The 19,876-nt window shown below is 45.3% G+C and overlaps 8 protein-coding genes across 8 annotated transcripts; 4 read left to right on the plus strand and 4 right to left on the minus strand.

Annotated features, from left to right (window-relative positions):
- Positions 1 to 328: 328 nt before the first annotated feature.
- Positions 329 to 1,869, minus strand: PHALS_09698 (hypothetical protein F443_14156; the record flags this gene model as incomplete). Its single annotated transcript, XM_024725000.1, has 2 exons — positions 329 to 443; positions 488 to 1,869. 2 exons carry the CDS (start codon positions 1,867 to 1,869, stop codon positions 329 to 331), a joined length of 1,497 nt encoding a protein of 498 aa, XP_024575821.1.
- A 95-nt stretch (positions 1,870 to 1,964) lies between these two features.
- Positions 1,965 to 4,242, plus strand: PHALS_09699 (uncharacterized protein; the record flags this gene model as incomplete). Its single annotated transcript, XM_024725001.1, has 8 exons — positions 1,965 to 2,049; positions 2,107 to 2,154; positions 2,215 to 3,097; positions 3,169 to 3,199; positions 3,281 to 3,788; positions 3,864 to 3,988; positions 4,046 to 4,110; positions 4,179 to 4,242. The coding sequence occupies 8 exons, from the start codon at positions 1,965 to 1,967 to the stop codon at positions 4,240 to 4,242; spliced, it is 1,809 nt and encodes a 602-aa protein (XP_024575822.1).
- Positions 4,243 to 4,496: 254 nt separating this feature from the next.
- On the minus strand, positions 4,497 to 6,434 carry PHALS_09700 (transmembrane 9 superfamily member 4-like; the record flags this gene model as incomplete). Its single annotated transcript, XM_024725002.1, has 1 exon — positions 4,497 to 6,434. One exon carries the CDS (start codon positions 6,432 to 6,434, stop codon positions 4,497 to 4,499), a length of 1,938 nt encoding a protein of 645 aa, XP_024575823.1.
- Positions 6,435 to 7,610: 1,176 nt separating this feature from the next.
- On the plus strand, positions 7,611 to 10,779 carry PHALS_09701 (Nuclear transport regulator; the record flags this gene model as incomplete). Its single annotated transcript, XM_024725004.1, has 2 exons — positions 7,611 to 9,095; positions 9,172 to 10,779. The coding sequence occupies 2 exons, from the start codon at positions 7,611 to 7,613 to the stop codon at positions 10,777 to 10,779; spliced, it is 3,093 nt and encodes a 1,030-aa protein (XP_024575824.1).
- A 107-nt stretch (positions 10,780 to 10,886) lies between these two features.
- PHALS_09702 (dihydropteridine reductase) lies at positions 10,887 to 11,853 on the minus strand (the record flags this gene model as incomplete). Its single annotated transcript, XM_024725005.1, has 5 exons — positions 10,887 to 11,024; positions 11,097 to 11,205; positions 11,280 to 11,421; positions 11,477 to 11,601; positions 11,660 to 11,853. 5 exons carry the CDS (start codon positions 11,851 to 11,853, stop codon positions 10,887 to 10,889), a joined length of 708 nt encoding a protein of 235 aa, XP_024575825.1.
- A 38-nt stretch (positions 11,854 to 11,891) lies between these two features.
- PHALS_09703 (ferric reductase) lies at positions 11,892 to 14,634 on the minus strand (the record flags this gene model as incomplete). Its single annotated transcript, XM_024725006.1, has 3 exons — positions 11,892 to 11,896; positions 11,960 to 11,976; positions 12,047 to 14,634. The coding sequence occupies 3 exons, from the start codon at positions 14,632 to 14,634 to the stop codon at positions 11,892 to 11,894; spliced, it is 2,610 nt and encodes an 869-aa protein (XP_024575826.1).
- A 722-nt stretch (positions 14,635 to 15,356) lies between these two features.
- PHALS_15388 (uncharacterized protein) lies at positions 15,357 to 15,896 on the plus strand. The gene has a single exon (XM_024725007.2). It carries the CDS (start codon positions 15,409 to 15,411, stop codon positions 15,610 to 15,612), a length of 204 nt encoding a protein of 67 aa, XP_024575827.1. The 5' UTR covers positions 15,357 to 15,408; the 3' UTR covers positions 15,613 to 15,896.
- On the plus strand, positions 15,895 to 16,487 carry PHALS_09704 (WD40/YVTN repeat-like-containing domain; the record flags this gene model as incomplete). Its single annotated transcript, XM_024725008.1, has 2 exons — positions 15,895 to 15,909; positions 15,966 to 16,487. 2 exons carry the CDS (start codon positions 15,895 to 15,897, stop codon positions 16,485 to 16,487), a joined length of 537 nt encoding a protein of 178 aa, XP_024575828.1.
- Positions 16,488 to 19,876: the final 3,389 nt, after the last annotated feature.

Consider the following 19,876-nt stretch of genomic DNA (forward strand, 5'->3'; position numbering starts at 1 on the left):
ATATGAATTTTTGTAGTGGTCACATGCTCCTTTGCGCGGCAGTGGCTGTCCAAGGACGAATGAGTCTACAATCTGTTGATCTTTCTTCTTTGTACTTTTCCCTACTTTCGCAGATAAGGCATTAGGTAAATGACTGCGTTTTTTGCGACTTGATCCTTCTATATGGCGAGCCAGAAAGCGCTTGACGAACACAGCAAGTTTAATGTGGCAGGAATAGCATGTGTGTTCTGATCGTTGCCTCGGCTTAAGTCTCTCTACTAACGCTTCGCATCCACACTCCAAACAGGTGGCCAAAACATCCGTGGGGAGCACGTCAACTATCGAACAATTATCCGTGTCCACATAAGCGAGTGTATCGCTGTGTGAATGTGCAAACACAGGCCTCATTAGCACATGATGAAGCACGCTGCATCTTGGGCACCACTTTTGCAGTTTCGGAGAGTCTATACTAAGTACTGCATCAAATTGGAGTGGGCAGTCGTCACACTGGACTTGGCAAACGAGGCGATGGGCAACAAGCGTGCCAACTTGGTGCAAAACCAAATCCTCAAGACGGATTTGAGTGCCCTTGACATCAGGTTCGGTCTCAATAGTGACGCGCTGCTCAGGAGGCGTAATTTTATGGTTATCGGTAAGAATCTGGAGATTTATTTTTTCCGCTGCAATATTTTCGTTTTCCGCCGTAGTGCAAGCGGTGACAGTCGCGTTAAGATCAACACCGCGCCGCACAAGCTCACACAGCAATTTAAAACGATCGATACACTCATTCAAAGACTTCCCCTCGACTTCCTTTGCAACGTTCGTCCATCTTTTCTTTTTATCCATTGTTGCTGGATACTTCTTAAGGGCCACATCCAGTGCTCGTTGCTGCGATTCGGACCACTCTTGGCTATTTTTACTTTTCACGCCGCAATTTTCATATCCAGAGATATGTGAAGAGTTTTCATTCGTAACATCCTCATTCGAAGCTGTTGCTACAGATGTAATTTTACCAAGTATACCAACGACAGCAGGTGGCAGGGGAAGTGATCTTTGTGTCTCAATGTACTTCTTCATCCCGGTATTTTTAACCGTGTGCAAGAACTTGCAATTGTCTCCATAGCGACACTTACTCTGCGCAAAAAATATACATCTGCGCACCATACTTTTTCTGCTTTTTGTTAATTCTGCTGTAGCCACGATATTCCTTTTTTCAGAAGGCTTTGCTGGATCAGCTTCGCTATTGATTGAGAAATCGTTTACATCAAAAGACACTAAATCTCCACCACCATTTTCAGCCTTCAACTTCTCATTTTCGATATGTGCAAACTTGCAAGTTTTTCCCACTCTGCAGAATCCTCGTACGAAATAGCGGCAATGACGCCCTGAGCCTCGTTTTCTATGCTTTTCTTTCTCAGATAAAACCCGATTCGCATCTTCTTCCCGTGTGATTCTCAATTCTGCCACTTCTTTCACCATCTCATGATTGATCTCGAATGGAGCAATGACACACCAAATATTATTGTCAATCCAGGTCAGCAGCTTCCTTAGCGCAAAACCTCCACACAGCTGCTGAGCTTTGGCACCCACCGCGATGTTCAGCGCTTTAATCTGATCGTTCGACAGTTGATTGCTCCATTGCACAAAATCCACTTGAACAGGGTCTACTGGATACTTTTTTGGCAGCGTCATCTGCAGTTTCAATTGCCCTTTAAATCGCGCTGGCAACTCTTGATCTGATAGACTCAAAAAAAGACACACATGTTTGACCTGCTTCTCAGCATCTAAATTACATAGCTTCAAATGATAACGGCGTTCCAAAGCCATCCATTCTCTCTTGGCGGCGTCCGTCTCGCGCACCAGCGACTGTTGCCAAGTTAAGTCGGCCATTGACAATTTTGCTTAGAAAAATCACCTTTTTAGTTTCATAAGGAATTGGTATAAAATTTCGCTGCACCAACCATAGCGAAATATTCTTCTAAATTATGTGGAGTATCCGTATTCGCGGGCCAGGTGGGAAGCAGGTCGTGCTTAAGGTCGAACCTGAGACCACTTTAAAGTATTTATCAGGTTTGTTACTCGTGGACGTACTAGTTTATTGGTGTAATTGGCGGCTTTGCTCCATAGAACTGGCATCAAAAGAGCTGGGCCTGAAGACCAAAGACCTCCTTACATGTACGCAGCATCGGAGCAGTAATGATTGGCCTTATTTGACACCTAATATACTGGTTGCAGTTTGCACAGGGTTTCCACCTAAACCTGTGAAAGCGGACAGCTTGACACTGGTGAATTCTGTCTTTGAGCCTAATGACACGGTAGTTGTTGGCAAAACTTTGAATACGGTGGATGATATGCTTCCTGCGAACAAGTCTGCTTCTAGTGCTGCAAAGATTACAAAAAGATTCGTGAGACCAACTCCAAAAAATTCCGATGCTTTAGCATCGAAAAGTGGAGTGCACACGTTGAATCCGTCGACTAGCGCCAAGAAAAAAACTATACCGAAGCGAAAAATACCAGGTACTGGTCACCAGCTCGGAAGCTCATTAGGAAATAGCGAGTTTGAAGCTGCTGAGCTGGCTGGTGAAAATGAAAGCGAACCGCAGCGTAAATTTCGCCGTAGTAAAACTATCAATCTTACTTCCAAGGAGGATGTCGAAGTTAATTTGGTGAACGCTGTTAGTGGTCAATCTCGCGATCGTGCCGTAAAATTTTTTCGAGCTGTGACAAGGAATGCAGTGGAGCATCAGTATGAACTTACATTGGCAACCGCGAGGTTAAATGCAGCATTGGCACATAATTTTGAGACTGAAGAACTTTTGACAATTCGACGCGGTGATGGAAGCGCGGCAAAGTTGCGTGTACGATTTAAGGAGACACCGCGCAAATGGAAGGAAGAAACAGTGGATTTTTTGAAGAAATACGAGCTGCAGGCCATTTTAAAGTATGTATTGCTGTCAGGTGGTGAGACTGGTCGCGAAATGCTGAAGCCATTTAACATGGCACAAGTGTCGACGAGAGTATTCTGGAGCATCGCGCACATGTACGACGGGAATGTAGCTGAAGGACTAGCAGACCTTGTCCCCGATGAAGATTGGTCGTTTATTGACATTCGTACCCGGTCGGTCATGTAGAATTTAACGTAAGACGAATAAGATTTGCTAACCCATGACATATCCTGGTGTGAAATAGGGTTCTGTCCGAGAAGGCCACGGAGGCAAAGGTATTGATTAAGTAATTACTTCTTTGTGTTCTTGCATTTGGATATGGGTAATTGCCTGTGATCGTGAATGTCCACAATTAGGCAAATGAAGAACAGTATAAGCTTTGGAAGCAAGGCAAGCAAAAGAAAAAGTGCGCATCATCTCCGAGTCCCAAAATGAAAGGAGCTATAGCAACAGAACGTCAAAAAAATCTTTCTGTGAAATCATGTGAGGACGAGAATGCCAGCCATGAGCCCGTTGTATCAAAATGGACCTCATCAGCTCAAACCCTTGCTCTGACTGCGAACGTAGCAACTTCAAGTAGTCCACGCACTGCATCAGCTCGCGCTGCGTTGACTCGGTTTGACCGAAATGCCCAGGCAAACGATGTTGTATCCGTTTTTATTAAAAAAGATACGACAATCACTGATAAAGAAATTGGAGTCGAAGAAAAAGTATCAGAATACGACGTAGAAGTCGAGGAAGCAACAACCGTCTACTGCGATATCTGTGACAAAGCGCGCATTCTATCTATCGCGGAAGCAGCAAATGCTGAGCTGGATAAAGATCCATGGACGTGTCTCAGCTTGGTAAAAGTTGGACGCACTGGTGGGTGCAACACTGTTGATGATGAAGTAGCTCAGATCACGGGCACTGAGATTGCTTGGTGGCTGCAAACGAAAGCTTCTATCGTTACTAGAAGAGAACTGGCGGACGCTTCCGTAAATGCAATAGTGCAATTTCTCGTAGATCCGCTAGATCCATCAGCCCAGATGGTGCAGGAGAAGCTGGAAAAGTTTATTGATGAGGTATGTCGACTTTGCTCTAATGTGTTAGGCTCTTACCAGATTATTACTGTTATTTAGGCTCGTCTCGATGAGATTAATGAATGGATGGCGGAACTAGTTGGCGAGTTTGATTTAGTGCAACGGTTGGAGCTTCAAAAGCTTGGCACACCTGCTGATTTAATCGCCACTCCTAGCGATTTGATTCTCGCAGCAGTTGGCAATTCAACCAGTGTGTCTCTCGACGAAGTCAATTCCTGGCAAACTCGGGCCAATAGTCTCATTAAAAAGCATCCGTGGTTGATGAAATGGCGGACTCTGTAAGCCAAATATTTCCTATTTAGTAACTAATGGTGCGTCGACAGCAAAATGAAAGCAATTGAAATACATTTTCCTCTGGCTTCTTCTACACACGTAGGAAACACATGCATGGCTTGTACTAATTAGCGTTAGATTGACCAGCTGTCGGCCGAATAGTCTCGTTGTTTCGCCCTCATCACCAATTTCTTACATCGCTAACACGCTGACGTACTTAGTCAATTTTAATGGAGCCGTAGATCTTGCGTGTAAACCAAAGACAAGCGAGGTATCCGATTGTTCCGGTCAAAAAGAAAAAGGTGACCGAGATCAGGAACATGTAGCCAAAGTACAGGACACCCGAAACAAACGCTGTGATGTTCAACTTGGTAAAGAAGTACAGGAACGAGTACAAGAACAAATACACAGCCGCGGATCCTGATGTAAGAAACGAACGCCACCACCAGCGGTAATCCTCTGCACAAAGCTGGAAGTAGCACATCACCACCGTCACTTCTGCGCACGTTGCTACAAGAATGAGCAAAACAATAAACAGAAAACCAAAGACGTAATAAATCTGGTGCAACCATAATGCCGACATGATGAAAAACAACTCAATGAAAACGGCGCCAAATGGCAAAATGCCACCCACAAGAATGCTGAAAGGCGAAGACAAGTACCACACTTGTTCTGGAATTTGACGCGCAATTTGATTGGTGCGCACAGGTTGCTCAATAGCAGCTGCCTTGAAGCCAAAATAACTGCCAAGAAATACGAGTGGGACAGAAATTCCAAACCACAAGACAAGGAGAGCAAAAAGCGTTCCAAATGGCACAGCCTGCGAAGACTCCTTGCCCCAAAGTACAAGATTGAGCAGAAAGAAGACACCAAAGAGAAGGCCAGGGTACAACACAGCCGTAAGAATCGTATTTTTCTTCCAGTCCTTGCCATTGAACATCTTATACGTCCGAGACGAGCTGTAGCCAGCAAAGCTACCCATAAATACAAATAGCAACAGCAGTGTCGTTAGCAATGAACCACGATTAGCCGGTGATAGCAGACCTAGGAGTGCAATAACCATCGTTGACCAGCTCATGCAACACACCTGAACACCTGTGCCTACAACGACCGAAAAAAGCATAGGCGACAGTTGCGGCGGACGGAACACATCACCATGGACCAGTTTCCATCCCGATTCCTCCTGAGCTTCTTCGGTCGTCTGCACCTCATTGTAGCGAGCGATATCACGGTGAAGAGTACGCAACATGATCATTGCGATCATTCCCGTTAAAAAGAGAACAATCATCAGCGAATTAATAATGGAGAACCAATGAATCTGATCGTTCGAGCTCTTGCTGCTAATAATGCGATCCCAACGTTCCTCCCACACAATATCCGACTTGATAAACTGCACGTCGTATGTGTATAAGACAGTAGTTTCTCCTGCGGGGTTTAGATATTGATAATTGCCCTGAGAAACCTCTTCGATATTGATAAATTTACCACATGTGGCTGAGTCGAGTTCTTGTCCTGCCATGGGTTCATTTTCAAAAGTGTGCTGAATAGAAGTAGGTACAGCTTCGAAGCCTACGATGCGCCACTTGGGAACGTCTCCATCCTCTTTTGCGTAAGGATCTGGATTAACTGAGATGATAATGCGCACGTGATTGTAAAGAAGGTACTTTCCATCTTCGTCCACTTCTCCTACGGGAAATCCACGCTTGAAAGATCCCGCTTGCTGCGAGTCGGTCGGATCGCGGTACAAAACCGGCAAATTATCAACTATCCACTGCACGTAGTACTCGTCCTTAATCATGTCAATAAATAACTTTGACTGCTCGGGCGTGTACTTCATGGGCTTACACAACACTTGACAAATCGCGTCTTTCTCCATCTGCAAATTGTAAAGCGAGTCCATAATAGTATCGCCAGCCATAATTTCACCTAAATTCTCTTGTTGCTCATTAATAGCCGCCGGTTTACAATACGGGAGATAGTAGTATTCATATGGCATCAACGTTTTCGTAGATGTAATCTTGTTGACATTCAGGTGGACTGTCTCGCCTGCAGCCCAAGACTCGGGTGCTACACCTGGAACATAGAAGGCAGCGCCAGCCTCATCCATTGCTAGCAGCGCAGCTAGCGATACTGCTAATATGTTTTTTGTCTGCATAACGAAGTAGACTTGCCAAGGAAAGACCAAGAGAGGGGAGACTGCTGGCTTCTTTGCGTTTTGTAGGCGTCTGGGGGAGGAGTGTGCCACGAAGCATAAAGTAAAATTTAAATTAGCTACCTCTTAAACTTGATGAATGGACCTGCAGAAAAAATCGTCCATACGGTAAGCAGCCAATCGGAGCGCTTTAAGCTTCGAGTGCTTACCGCACTTCTACTTTTCCGAAAAAGTTAAGAATATCTACTTTTTCGGATCATGACGAAATATTGTACAACGCATGCAGAATGTTTACCAGACGTCTGGTATTAAGAATTTTCAATCTTGCCAACCAATGTAATTTTTCATACTGTGTTAGAAACGCAGCGTTCGCGGAAAACGCTACAAATTTTCGTTCGCGAAGTCGATTCCTCTGTGGCATGTTAGAGGGGCAATTTTTACTCAGCGGCACCTGCCGAACGAATTTGCTCACGCATCTGCGTCGCAAAAACAGCAACAATAACAGCTTCTGAACCCAAAGTATCTCCTGCGTCCTAAGCGCAAGCCACCAGTCTACTTAAACCTTGCTGCAAAAGGCAGTTGAGGCCACAATGAAGTCGTACGTCCAGCTTCAGCACGGAGCCCCTTCCCGTGAGAAGTGGATTTCCGGAATGTTGCCGAAGAACACTGAGATGACTTGAGCTATGAACGAAAAGCTAGACATAATTCATACTGTTACTGAAATAAATTAGAGCTAAAGCTAATAGCAGCTGTTTTTATCAAAAAAAATAGGCGTAAAATCAAAAAAAACATTTTCCGCAGTTAGTGTTTCGTACTTAAAAAAATGAAGTTCACCGATTACAGTATTAGTGGCCAAAATGAGAACTCCCACTTTACGACTGAAATTTTGAATTGGCTTCGGCAAACCCGATTGCATGTCACTATTTTAACTGCACGGGAAAACACACCATTATCAGCACTAGAATATATGGGTTATATGGGTGCGGTGGTACTTTTGAAGTAAAATCTGGGTTGTCCTCACAATAATATTTTCAAGACTGTTCAGCTGTCCAAAATAGAAACAATCAAATCTGAGCTCTGGCGTATCGCAAGATAGCGGACTATTAATAGCTTTTCAACAGGAGAGCATTTAAACTGGTCCACTCTTCTTCTGACCTCAATTCGACAACCTTTAGATTAATGGTGGCAGCAGTCTTGTCTGAAGCTGTCGTGTCCGAAGCGCTGCATCAGTTGTATAGTCCCGTCAGCTCTCCGCGCGTGCGTCGTCGTGCCGATTCTCTTCTTCAACAGTTCCAGCGCTCTCCTCAAGCTTCAGTAACAGCGCTTGCCGTGCTTCAAAATCCTATCGTCATTACTGGCAATGCTGAGCACGATGCCTTAGAACGAGCCAAGCGTGTGTTTTCGGCGTCCACGATCTACTTCTCTGTGGCTATGTACATTCGCAAGTACAAGTTGGATGATGTGTCAAAATGGACACTTCAAGATCGTGAACAGCATGAGCTGGTGGTCAAAAATTTTGGTCAAATGGCTCAGAATGTCTGGAACGTGCTTACTGGGCCTTGTGGCACGCAAGAAGAGCTGAATGTTCAGACTTATCTCGCTCTTACAGTTGCTGTCATTTTGTTACGCTTTCACGAACCTCAGGGCAATGCCACTGTGATTGATGCAGTAGAATGGCTTGTGAAAAATCAAGAACATCCTATAATTGATAGAACAACAGCTGCATTGTCGAATTTTGCCGTTTTGTTGACGCTTAAGGTGATTCCAGAGGAAGTGGACAATAAGCGCGTTAAATTTGCCAAATTTAGGCGTGATCATTGTGAAGATATGGTGCAAATATGTGCAGCTCACGTGGTACGACATGTTTTGCCATTAATTGCTGGTGCGATTGATGCTAATGAGGAGCAAAAGCAGCTCGGAGCCTTGTTGCTCCAAACGTTTGCGAGCTGGGTGGAGCATGGTACGGTGCCTCCCGCTGTGCTCATGGAGTGCGGGCTCTTGGACCGAGCGTTTTGTGACATGTTGTTGCCATCGTCTTCCTTGTCTGCAATGAATGCTGTTCGTGAAGTGGTTCGCGTCTGTCAGCAAGATGAACATGCGCAGCTAATGGAGTGTATCATGCATAATTTTGTTATCTTAAGAAAAAAAATCCAAGAATGCATCGCAGCAAACGAGAAGAGCTTAGATTTTTGTGTGAATGATTGTGCAAGAGCGATCTCGGAGTGTGGACAAGCATTCATTACGTATTTTGTGGATTATACACTGAATTTACAACCTGGATCACTAGTGTATGAATTTCTCGACGCAATTTTGTTTTTCACATCACTGAATCTTTTTAATACCTCTCACGAGACCATGGACTTCTGGGTTGATTTTCGCACCTATATTTCTGGAAAATATGAACAGCGCATGTTTGGATTCGAGACGTTTATTTCGCGGCTGATGAATATCTTAATTGAGCGTACGGAGTTTCCAAAAGGATTTGAAGATCTGTCGGATGCTGCAAAAGAACGTTTTTTTTTGTTTCGAAGCGAGGCTCGCAATGTCTTTCGAGCACTTGTTACAGTCTCAGTGGCTAGCGAAGACAAGTTTATCGTCGATGCTATTCATGCTGTCTTTCAACAATACGAAATCGTCGATTCAGGATCTCCTTTACCAACAAATGTATGTCTCGTTTTGATAAATCTGAGCTACGGTTGCTAACGTCATATTGTGCTCTTATTGTGATATATCTGTTTAGTGGTGGCAACATACTGAAGTTTATGTTCACGCTCTGAGTGCAGTATCAAAATCTATTCGTGAAGAAGATACGTGTCTTATGCCGAGACTGTTAGGTTATTTGTCAAGGAAGGAGCCCTCACACCGTGCACTCTTACGCACTATAACCATCTTCTTAGGTATGATCGGTCATTGGTTTGCGAAACATCCAGAGTACCTGTCAAATTATGCATTTGAAATCATCTTCTATGGCCTAAAGACTCAAGATGAACTTGAATACACATCCAGTCAGTACGGCCAAAAAGACCACGTAGGCGCTGTGGCGCTACGTAAGTTAACCTCTCGCTGTGGGTCACACTTTTTTAATCCGCTTTGGATCGAGGCACTGGTGGATTTGTACCGTTTAAATTGTCCAATGTTGGGCGGATCTTCGAAAATATGCTTAACGGGTGATAGTGCCAGGCTTATCGTGGACTCTATCTGCCGTGTCCTCACCACGGTGTCGTACAAGGACGCGCTTCCAGTAATAGACGAACTTGGAGCCATCATATTTGCGGAACTTTCAGCTCGATGTAGTCAAGCAAACACTTATGATGAAAGCCCAGTCGAGTTTCTGAGCGAGAATCTTAGACACCTTTTCGTATTGGCGACCCGAATTTCAGTGCAGTTAGATCAAAATACTCCACACCCAATTTTGTGCGTGTTACAAAGGCATTGGGAAATCTTGAAAGTAGCATTAAGTTTGTATGGCTGTTGTGAAGAAGTGGCGGAATCGTTCTGCACGCTTTTGGTTGGTGTATTTGAATCACTACGATCTCAAGCTTTAAATTTTGCATCTGCTATTGTGCCGTCTTTACTTGAACAGTTCGCGAATAGTCATTATGCGTGTTACTTAAGCGTGATTAAGAGTATCATTGGCTGCGCTGGTGATGATGACGCTACAAGTGCGAGCTTAGTACGTGTATTTACGATCGTCAGTGAGACTTCAATGAGTAAAATAGCTGCAGACGGCAGTGTTGACCAACATTCTGGCCTCACCATTGCGCTTTTTACGTTGGTAGCAAGTTGTGGTACCCACCATCCATCAATCTTAGCTCGGTCAAACCAGTTGGAAAGTGTTCTGGCACTAGCACTGCATGCGTTGAAGTCCCAGAACCCTGACGTTGGAGCTGCTACTTTAGACTTCCTATTTGAGCTCAGCTCTTTGTACGGTCAGATCATTCGTACGCCAGATAGTTTGTTTCAGGGACCGGAGCTTGCAGGCAAGTTATTGCTACATGAACAAATTCAGACGTTACTTTTCGAAAAGGATGTCCAGTACCATATTCTTTTTGCTCTTTTCAATGCTGCGGCAGGAGGAATGGCTCCGAACTTGATGGAAAAGATTGCAGAGGTTGTGCGGTCTTGCTGGGTTTACTTTGGACGCCAGCGCAGCGAAGAGCTGATTAATCGACTTCTATCCGATAGAAACTTTAAGGGCTCCCAAGTGAGCGATCGCGCTCGAACTGAGTTCCTTAATTACATTTCTACTTCAATTTCTATGGAAAACTCGCGCAAGTTTAAGCGCGTTTTAAACACGTTTTGCGACCACTTTAAGCGCACTCTTGCCGAGAGTGCTATGTTAGTGTAGAAAGTTCGTGACGGGTATAATGCAACGAAAGGTAATATCATGTAGTATGGAGGCACAGTAATTCTATTTAAACGTGGCCAAGAATACGTGTCAAGTATACCGTCCTACTATTGAAATGAATTGTCAATGTCCTTCCAGGACGTCGTGCCATATTCAGTGGTCACTGTGATTAAATGTCCGCTAGGTGGACGAGTGGCGTAAGTGGCTTCAGACCACTCTTGAATCTTCTCAGCAATATCCTCGACCTGTGATGCATTAAGGTATGTTGTGTGAGGCTATTTAGAAAGATGATGACCAAACAAAAATCCATTAAGTACCTTTGTCCAGGTAGAAAAGTCAGCCTTTGCCATAAACTTTCGGTTTACAGGCGTGTCGATCGTTATCGGGAGCACACCTAAGACTGACGAGCCTTCAGGAAGTTCACTTCTACATTATGTTTTAGAAAAACAGGAGATAAGTTATGCAGGTTTTACTGCAACCACAAGTCCTATATTTCTTACACAGCACTAGCGATCAAATGATGAGTAGCTGCCTTACTCGCGCCATACGAGACCATACCAGGAGTAGCGCAAAGGGCAGCAGTGGCGCCCGTAAGAACGAGAAGCCCTCCGGGTACAAGCAAATGGCTCGCCAAGTACGTTGCTAATCAATAAAGGTTACTATCAAACCCAAGTAACAAGAACTTCAGCGTTCTTACTCAGAAAGGCCGATTCGAGGTTCTTTACATGCATTTCTCTCAAGTTGATCAAAGAATTAGCGTCACGAATGCTTCCACCTGCCCAGCCACCAGCAGTACATACCACTGTGTTTAGCTTGCCACACCTGTCGTCACAAATTATCAGCCTCTATAAAACCAAATCGACGATATTTGCTAAGAAACCGGCTGGAAATGTCGTCAAGAGTCTGCTTCGCCAACTCCAGCGAGTTGTTTCTAGATAATAAAACGTTGGCGTGAGCATCTGCACTCTCGGTAAAGTCCACCGACGTGACCGTCCACGATGCGCGGGCAAAGTGGCTTACTACGCCACGGCCCAGCGCACCAGCACCGCCAACAACAAGCAACTTTTTGGACATTCTGAAAGTTTAGTGCTATCAAATTCAATACCATTCACCTAATCTGTAAAAATAATTCAAACTTCAAGGTACTTGTTATCAACGAGCAACAATTGAGCATACATACTAACAATTAACAGTAATCTAGGAAAATTTCTCCGAGTGGAAGTCAAAGATAGTTCCATTTGGGTCTGAAGAGGAGTATCGCTTGCACATGATTCCCAAGATCTCTTCAAGCGCATGGGGACCACAATAAAACACACCAACTTCCTCACCAACGTGGTTTGCCTTAGCCTCTGAAAAGACTTTGTCCCAGTCTGGACGGCCAAAGTGCGTGAGTTGCTTTGTGCTTAAACCTGACACAAAATCCTTGCCGGTTTCTTCGTGCACAAACTCTTGAAACATCTTTAATTGGGAGGTGTTTTCGCTCCCCTTCAGCGTACTCAAATATTGATGCGTTTCAATTACGTTATCACGATCCATTTCAGCAATTTGGTTCATTGTCTCTTCAAACCAGCCAAGCGATTCCTGTCCTCGCGTGACCCAATGGAAATATAGTTTTTGAATTTTAAATGAGCCTGGATGTCGAACGTGCTTGCAATTTTCGCATCGATTACTCTCCCATAGGTGTACCACATCCTTTAGAATCGAGGCGAAGGGGGTGACACCAATTCCCCCACCAACACAAATGACAGTCTTGTAACGATGATAGTCTTGAGTCGGAGCCCCAACTGGTCCATCCAAGTAAATGTCTGGATACAATACCTTGCGTTCGTGGCAGTCCGATATCACTTTACGTAACGCCTTTGTCCAGTCACCACAAGCCCGAATGTGGACGCTTATATAGTTGTCACCCGGAGCTGACGAGATCGTGAAGGGATGCCACTCGTGAGTCGACACGACCGGACAATTAACAAACATGTACATACCGGGGCGATAAACAAAACGTCGGGGTTTCTCCATAAACAATGCCACTACACCATCCAGTTCCATGGCTTCCATGATGCGCACAGGCGCAGCAAACACCTTTGCGTACCGGTAGCGGCGTTCAAGAAGATAGATGAGAAACGGTGGCAATATCCAAATGTAAGAAGAGGAGCGAGCAAGCCATGAAGCGGTACCATGCAGCGACAGAACAATCAGAAATGGACCGAAGAGCATATGCGAATACCAGAAAACGTTAAAATTGCCTTGACGGAACTTGGGGATTGCAGCCAGCGGAAAGGAAATACACGTAATCGTGAGCAAAATAAAACCAGTCCATACTGGAAGCGACTGAAGCATGGTCGTGAACGGCGGTCGCTCACCATTGACGAATGCAGATACATGACGAGTGACGAATATAGAGCGCCTAATCTCGTCAGGTGTAGCGACCAGGTACAAATTAATTTCGTTAACGATGTGGGCAACAGTATGTATGAGACCAGACGTGAGGAGGACAGATCCTGCAATTTTGTGGAAAGCAATGCTGTCGTCAAACGGAATGTAGCGCCACAGAATGCGACTTCGCTTCATTACTTGCGCGATCGAACGACACATTGGCAGCAATACAAAGACACAATTAACCATGATCACTTGAGCATTCCCACGTGCTATGCGAAGACCCCAACCAATGGCGGGATCTACTTCGTACGAAAACCATTTCAACCAGAATGCGACGTTATTCAAGATGATGTACACCATAAGCCACCATATGCGAAGCTTGTAGGCACTGTACCAGGCTCCAAATTTACTCTTAGGAGCGATAGGAGCGGTGTGTATGGGTTCTGCTTTGTGAAGGTTGTACGAGTCAATGATGTAGGGAGTGAAGACCTTTTTGAACTGCTCGTACGTCATTGCCTCGTTTTGTACCTGAGCTTTCTGAAACATGAGGTTAACAACTGATTTAAAATCTGTGCCAACTACGTCAATCTGAGCGGCTGAAAAGTTGGACTCGAGCAACTGAACAATTTGATCCTCGACCACATAACCTGAGTTATCTGGATCAAGCGTTTCGAAAATAAATAGGAGCTTCTCTTCCGCATCGACTTCTAGCTCCATCACAGCATCAATGAGAATAGCATTACCGTCGATTGCACCAGTGCTCGTAGAGTAACCATCAAAATCGTTGCCGTCAACTTCAAATGCTTGTGTAAACGTCGCACGCTCGATGTATCCGTTTTTGCTGGGAATGCTGGTCATAACCTCACGCAAAGCGTGCAGCTTCGCCATAGGATTATACGTTGAATCGATGGGGTTAATGCCTTGACTGTTCATGCTCATAGCCACAGAGTACTTTTGCTCAAAATTACAGTCACCAAGAACTGGAACTGACATGATGTCACCGCCTAGCTGTTGCCCAAATCGAGACTTGGTAAACGACGACATATTTGACGCACGCACCATACTTTGGCGCACCATAGATGATCCCAGCATGGCCTCCACGTTTGGACGGCGACGACGCTGGTTGACACGGCTACTCTTGCAATTAGCGCTTGGGCCATGCTCAACAAGATGAGTCGTGGAAGCATCCATGGTAATAAATTGACTACCTTTCATAAAACTCGAACCACCATGAAACGAGGACATCAACTGACCAGCCATGGGAGGAGGAGGCGGTGCTGGCACGCGCTTGCGCTGACTGCCCTTTCTGCTGCCTAATTGTTGGTTATGAGAGTTGGGCGACGGCGTCGAAATGTCAACGAAAGGCTGATGGTTTTGAGCTGGCGTAATTTTAAGATCGCTTGCTGGTGCACGTGCAGCAGCTCCGTGCATTTTACTGACACCGGTATCACCCATTGGAGGATGGTTCTGGCGATTCATCACTTCACCGAGAGACCTTGAGCTCTTGTGCACGTGGAGAAAGTAAACTGTCGAATTCGTCCAACTGCCTCAAAGTATGGCACGTAAGCTTTTGAAAAGCGCTTAGCACCTTTGAGTCCGGAAACCAGACCGATGGGATTGGCGATGAAGTTACAATCGCAAAAGGCGAAGTGACCGTCGCAGCTGGGCATTTGCAACATAGTAATACGTAAAGTTTAGGTCCGACATCATTAAGTTTATATTGATTCCTCGTTTCTATAACCAGACTCGTGCTGATTTTGCAGCGGGGTAGGGGAAATCGTTTCTGGATATCGGCTGGCCGATATGTGTACAAAAATGATCATATTTCTTACAATTGGTAATTTATTTTCCATCGAAGTATTCTTTGAGGTTCAGCTCACGAGGCGGAAAGATCCAGTGTAATGTAAAGGCTCCTAAATTTTGCGTATTTTTGTCTTCTGAGACTTGTCGGGTCATTCGAAGATGTGTAATTTTTGTAGAGGGAAAGCTTTATGGTTATGTGACTTGGTTCCTTGATACATCTGCTACTTCAGTAATTTATTCACATACTGCTGATAACTGTACCGCGTAGAGTGAATGGCTACAAGATGTATAATAGAAAGACATTCAAGCTGTGTCGTCTATCACGTCGTAAAATTGTTTCATGCTCTTCTTTGAGCATCCGATTCAACAATATGCAAAACAAAGCGACAGCATTTACATTGCACTGTAAATTGACACGTTACATGTGCAATAATAGCATTTCATGTCTTGATGTGCATATCGTGGAGTGGTGAAGTACAGATCCCGCCATTGGTATTCAACAAGTGTAATGTACCAATTGCAGAGCTTAAACTCTTACAGCTACAACCAAATTTTGGCTTCTTACAATTATACAATATTGTACCCAGGTCATTACTATTGGTCCAAATCGATTCGATGATTAAAACTCCCCCCATCTTGCTTCCATGGTCCTGAACTCTCCGCCGCTGCTGTTACCCGCCTTGCTGCTGACGTGCTTAATTAACTACATTCTAGCTGAGACTAATCTTTCCACAGTTGTGCGTCTAATTACAATCCACCCGCACAACGTAAGTGCCTTCACGGAAGGTCTAGCAATCGACGACGGCGCGCTTATTGAGTCCACGGGGCTCGACGGCAAGTCCTTCATTCGCAAATACAGGTTTTTAGACCCTGATACTGATAATTTTAAAACGGGATCCATACAGTATGTGCCTGTTGAACAAGAATTTCGCTTTGATGCCAACACCTTCGGTGAGGGTGTGACTGTGCTTGGTGACAAATTGTTCGCACTAACGTACAAGGCGCAGCAGGTTATAGTGCTTTCTCGACGTGACTTTCAAATAATTGGCAAATTTCCGCTAACGACATTTACTAAAGAAGGATGGGGGCTCGCGACCGATGGGGCGTATCTCATCGCTAGCGACGGTTCCGCCAACATTTCCTTTTTCGATCCGCTAGATGATTTCAAGCTGCACCATAGCATCACGGTGCAAAAGAATGGCAATAATGTGGAAAATTTAAATGAGCTAGAGTTTGTAGAGGGCGAGCTCCTGGCGAATGTGTGGTACAAAAATTGCATATTACGTATTGACGTTGCGAATGGAGATGTATTAGAACAGATTAATCTCGACTGGATACCAAACATGGTTTCAAACCTCCATTCGGACGCCATGAAAACAAACCCTTTAAGATCGAATGCCGTGATGAACGGGATTGCTTTCGATCCGACAACACGTCACGTCTTTGTGACCGGAAAGCTATGGGACTCCATGTTCGAGCTCGAATTGTCCTATTTAAAGTCGCATCGTCGCATTGTTCATGTTAATTAATTCATTTATCATGTCAACCATACAACGAGCATTTAGATGTCGATACAGCACGAAATAATTGTCATTAATTTGCTCTCTGCTCGATGGTTTTATGTCCTCCAAAATATGAACGATAATCGGACTTTTTTCAGCAACATACAACAAAGCGAACAAACCGTACGTCAGACAAAAGTCTGATTAAATTTAAATTTACAGCCTTTAAATTTGCTGCCCAAGAAAGTTAGGAAGAGACAACAGCATGTACTCAAAAGGATACAATGAGCATGAACTTTAAGAATGAACTCGCAACGAAAAAAAAAGAAAGCGCGACGGCAAAGGCCAAAAGAAAGAAAAGCCCAAATCGTAGGGACAAGAATATTCTCGAGCCCCTCAGTCTGAAAATATTACTACATTGAGCAGATCCTCAAATTTGAAACACATCCTTAACGGATCTAGCAAAAAACTATGACAAGCATTTTAAAAAGTGACCGGAAAAATTTACTTTCGAATCAACAACACACCGAGAAAAGTCCAGGCAATCCAGTACCAGATGTACGGTTCATAAGATGAAGCTTTACCCAGCACAATTTTGAATCACTGGCCCTGAGAAACCCTAGAAAAGGCGAACCGCCAGACATGGCAGTGCACGTCCAGGAGTTTAGCTCTTTGCCCCTAGGCTCGTCTGAAATTAAAGTTGGTAGAGAGGTGACGGGCTAAGCAAGGACATCATGGTACCTGTAGCGGGCTTTGCTTAGAGGAAGCTAAGCTAAGGTCACCGACCTTGCGTTCTTCCAAGAACCAATCCGAGTGTAGCGGATCGCAATCGGCTACCTCCATGTACTAAAACCTTACTAAGGCAAACGAACACTTCTGTTCAAAATTAAGGCTGTATTTAACTGTTTTAGTTGCGACAGAGCCGCCAATATCTAAAACCCTAGGTTTTCCTAATCAATATAGTTATACCTTATTAATACAGCAAAACCTGATTAATACAGTAATATGCAATACTACTGGCATACGATGTAGCCACACCACTGTGTGATTAAAAACTGTGTAATACACACCTATGTACGGTCGCACTGCAGCATATGGAACAATATACAACACTACCGCCAGCTCTATGGTTTCTCACACGGGTGAGCTTCGACCACAGCAGCTCAGGGCCATAGCTTGAGCTCAGCTCGTGGTCCTTCGGCTTTTCTGGCTGCTGCCGAGAAGCGCGATGCACAAAACGACGCAAAGCGTCATGATCCTTCTGATCATACGCATCAACGACGTCTGGGCAGTCCTGCCGAAGTGGCATCTCAAACTCCACGAGTTCTCGGAGTCGGGGTATCTCGCCACTTCACAAGATATTGGAGTAAATTCCATCGACGACGTCAGCCCACAAAGCATTTCACGTGGTAGTGGACACCACCATTCTCATCGAGAAGGGTCGGCGACAAACGACGACGTCTGGTGACTTGCGATGCTGTTCGAGCGTTGAAAGCCAAAGTCCGTACTCTGGCGAGCATCTCTCGTAGGTCACCAACCGCTGTGTAGAAGACCTTGAGTGTATGGATCACTTTGTGCACCGACTGCCTCACGTTGACGATTATCTAGCTATGTCGGAGCGGCTCTGAGCCGTCGAGCAGACGAATGCGTCACTTTGTACGACAATGGAGGACCTTGCGCCGTTGGAAACGGAAATCGTTGCACTCCAGGCTCAAAACTAGTTGCTGGTTCAGCTACTGGGTGACCGAGCGCCTTTGCCCCGGCGTCAACGCTTCCACGATCACTTGCGCCGGATCACGGACGGCTTAAGCAAGCCCACATAAAATACCGGGTGGCTGCGCATCCTTCTCGGAGATTCAGCGTATATACTAGGCCTCGCTTGGCCGCGACCGCAAAAAGGTCCAAAATAATGTGGACAAAGCTTCGTCTTAAAGACAGCAGAAACTGCATGTTTAGGAAGGTTTTTAGCATTTATTAAAAACAGGTCTCTGACCTCAATATTTTCAACATTTCTTCTTCCTTTTCCGTCTGCATATTCCTTTTGCATGTCTTGGCTTTCAGCCATCGCATCGTGAACGTGTCGTAAGGTACTCGTTCTAGTAAACAGGAAGTTTCCGAGTTCTTTATGCATGATGAGGGGGCTGACATCAGCGAGCTATTCGGCTATTCCTCCAACACCAAGGTCTGAACCATGGTATGGCAGCGTTAGCGGGACGCGAGGATGAACGAGACCGTTCACGTAGAGCGGCGTATAGCCAGTAGATGAATGCACTGCATTGTTCAGAGCAAGCTCTACAAGTGGCAACATAGCGCTCCAGCGCTTCGGTGTCTCTGCGCCAAACACTGCAAAGAACGTGCTCAACGACACGATTCAAGTGCTCAGTCTGACCATCAATCCGCGGATGGTCCGCTGTTGACATAGTCAACTTGATGTCCAGCACCTTGAAGAGTGTAGACATAATCTTCCCAGCGAAGCGCGGGTCTCTATCAGAGACAATCGACTCTGGGAGTCCATGTTGACGAAAGACACGATCGACAAACAGCTCCGCTGTACCCACACCGTCGATGGTATATGGCACTGCCGCAAGATGGGCCATCTTGCTCAAACGGTGCGCAAAGACCACTACACCAGTGTTGCTTACCGAGTCCTTCGGAAAGCCAAACACAAAGTCTACACTCATGGACTGCCAACACCGGTAAACTGGCCAGCTGCGCCTTTGCATTTGGAGGGGTTTCACCCTCTGACACGTCTCACACGTGCGCACATACGTGCTCGTCCACTTGTACAGCTTGGGCCACCAATACTGGTAGCTCACCGAGCTGTACGTCTTTTAACGACCAAGATGACCATAAGTGGGGTGTCGTGGGTTTCATAGAGGATACGATATTTTAAATCCTCATCGTGAGGAACCACAATTCGTGGTGTATCCGTGCGCGCAACGCGCCAAAAGTGCTTGTCGGAGTTTCTAAACTTCTTGCTCCCGATAGCCTGTAGCAGTGCTTACACATAATATCATCCGGGTATGCGGCCCGGATCAAATCCATTACTGACGACGTCACCGTCGTGACATGGGTAAGCTCATAATCCGGTCTGCGTGACAACACATCGGCCAAGTTTTTCGGCTTTCTGGATTATACTTTCCCTCAAAGTTATATTCTGCAAAGAATCAGAGCCATCTGTTCATCTCCTGCGAGAGGTGAAGCGACTGAATCGCAGTGCGTAAGAATGCATAATCGGTGTTGATCACAAACGGCTTTGTGCCAAGCAGGTGCGCTGTGAACTTGACAAGCGCAAACTCCATCGCAAGTAATTCCTTGTCGTGGACTGGGTAGTTCATTTCCGCAGTCTGAAGCTGGCGAGATTCAAACGCGATCGCCCAATCTCGCCCCTCGGCATCTGCTTGCAGCAGTGCACA

This window comes from Plasmopara halstedii (assembly GCF_900000015.1).
Source record: "Plasmopara halstedii genome assembly, contig: Scaffold_430, whole genome shotgun sequence".
NCBI lineage: Eukaryota > Oomycota > Peronosporomycetes > Peronosporales > Peronosporaceae > Plasmopara > Plasmopara halstedii.

Coding starts and splice junctions, on each gene's coding strand:
- PHALS_15388 (XM_024725007.2), top strand. CDS start 15,409: ATGTGCATATCGTGGAGTGGTGAAGTACAGATCCCGCCATTGGTATTC.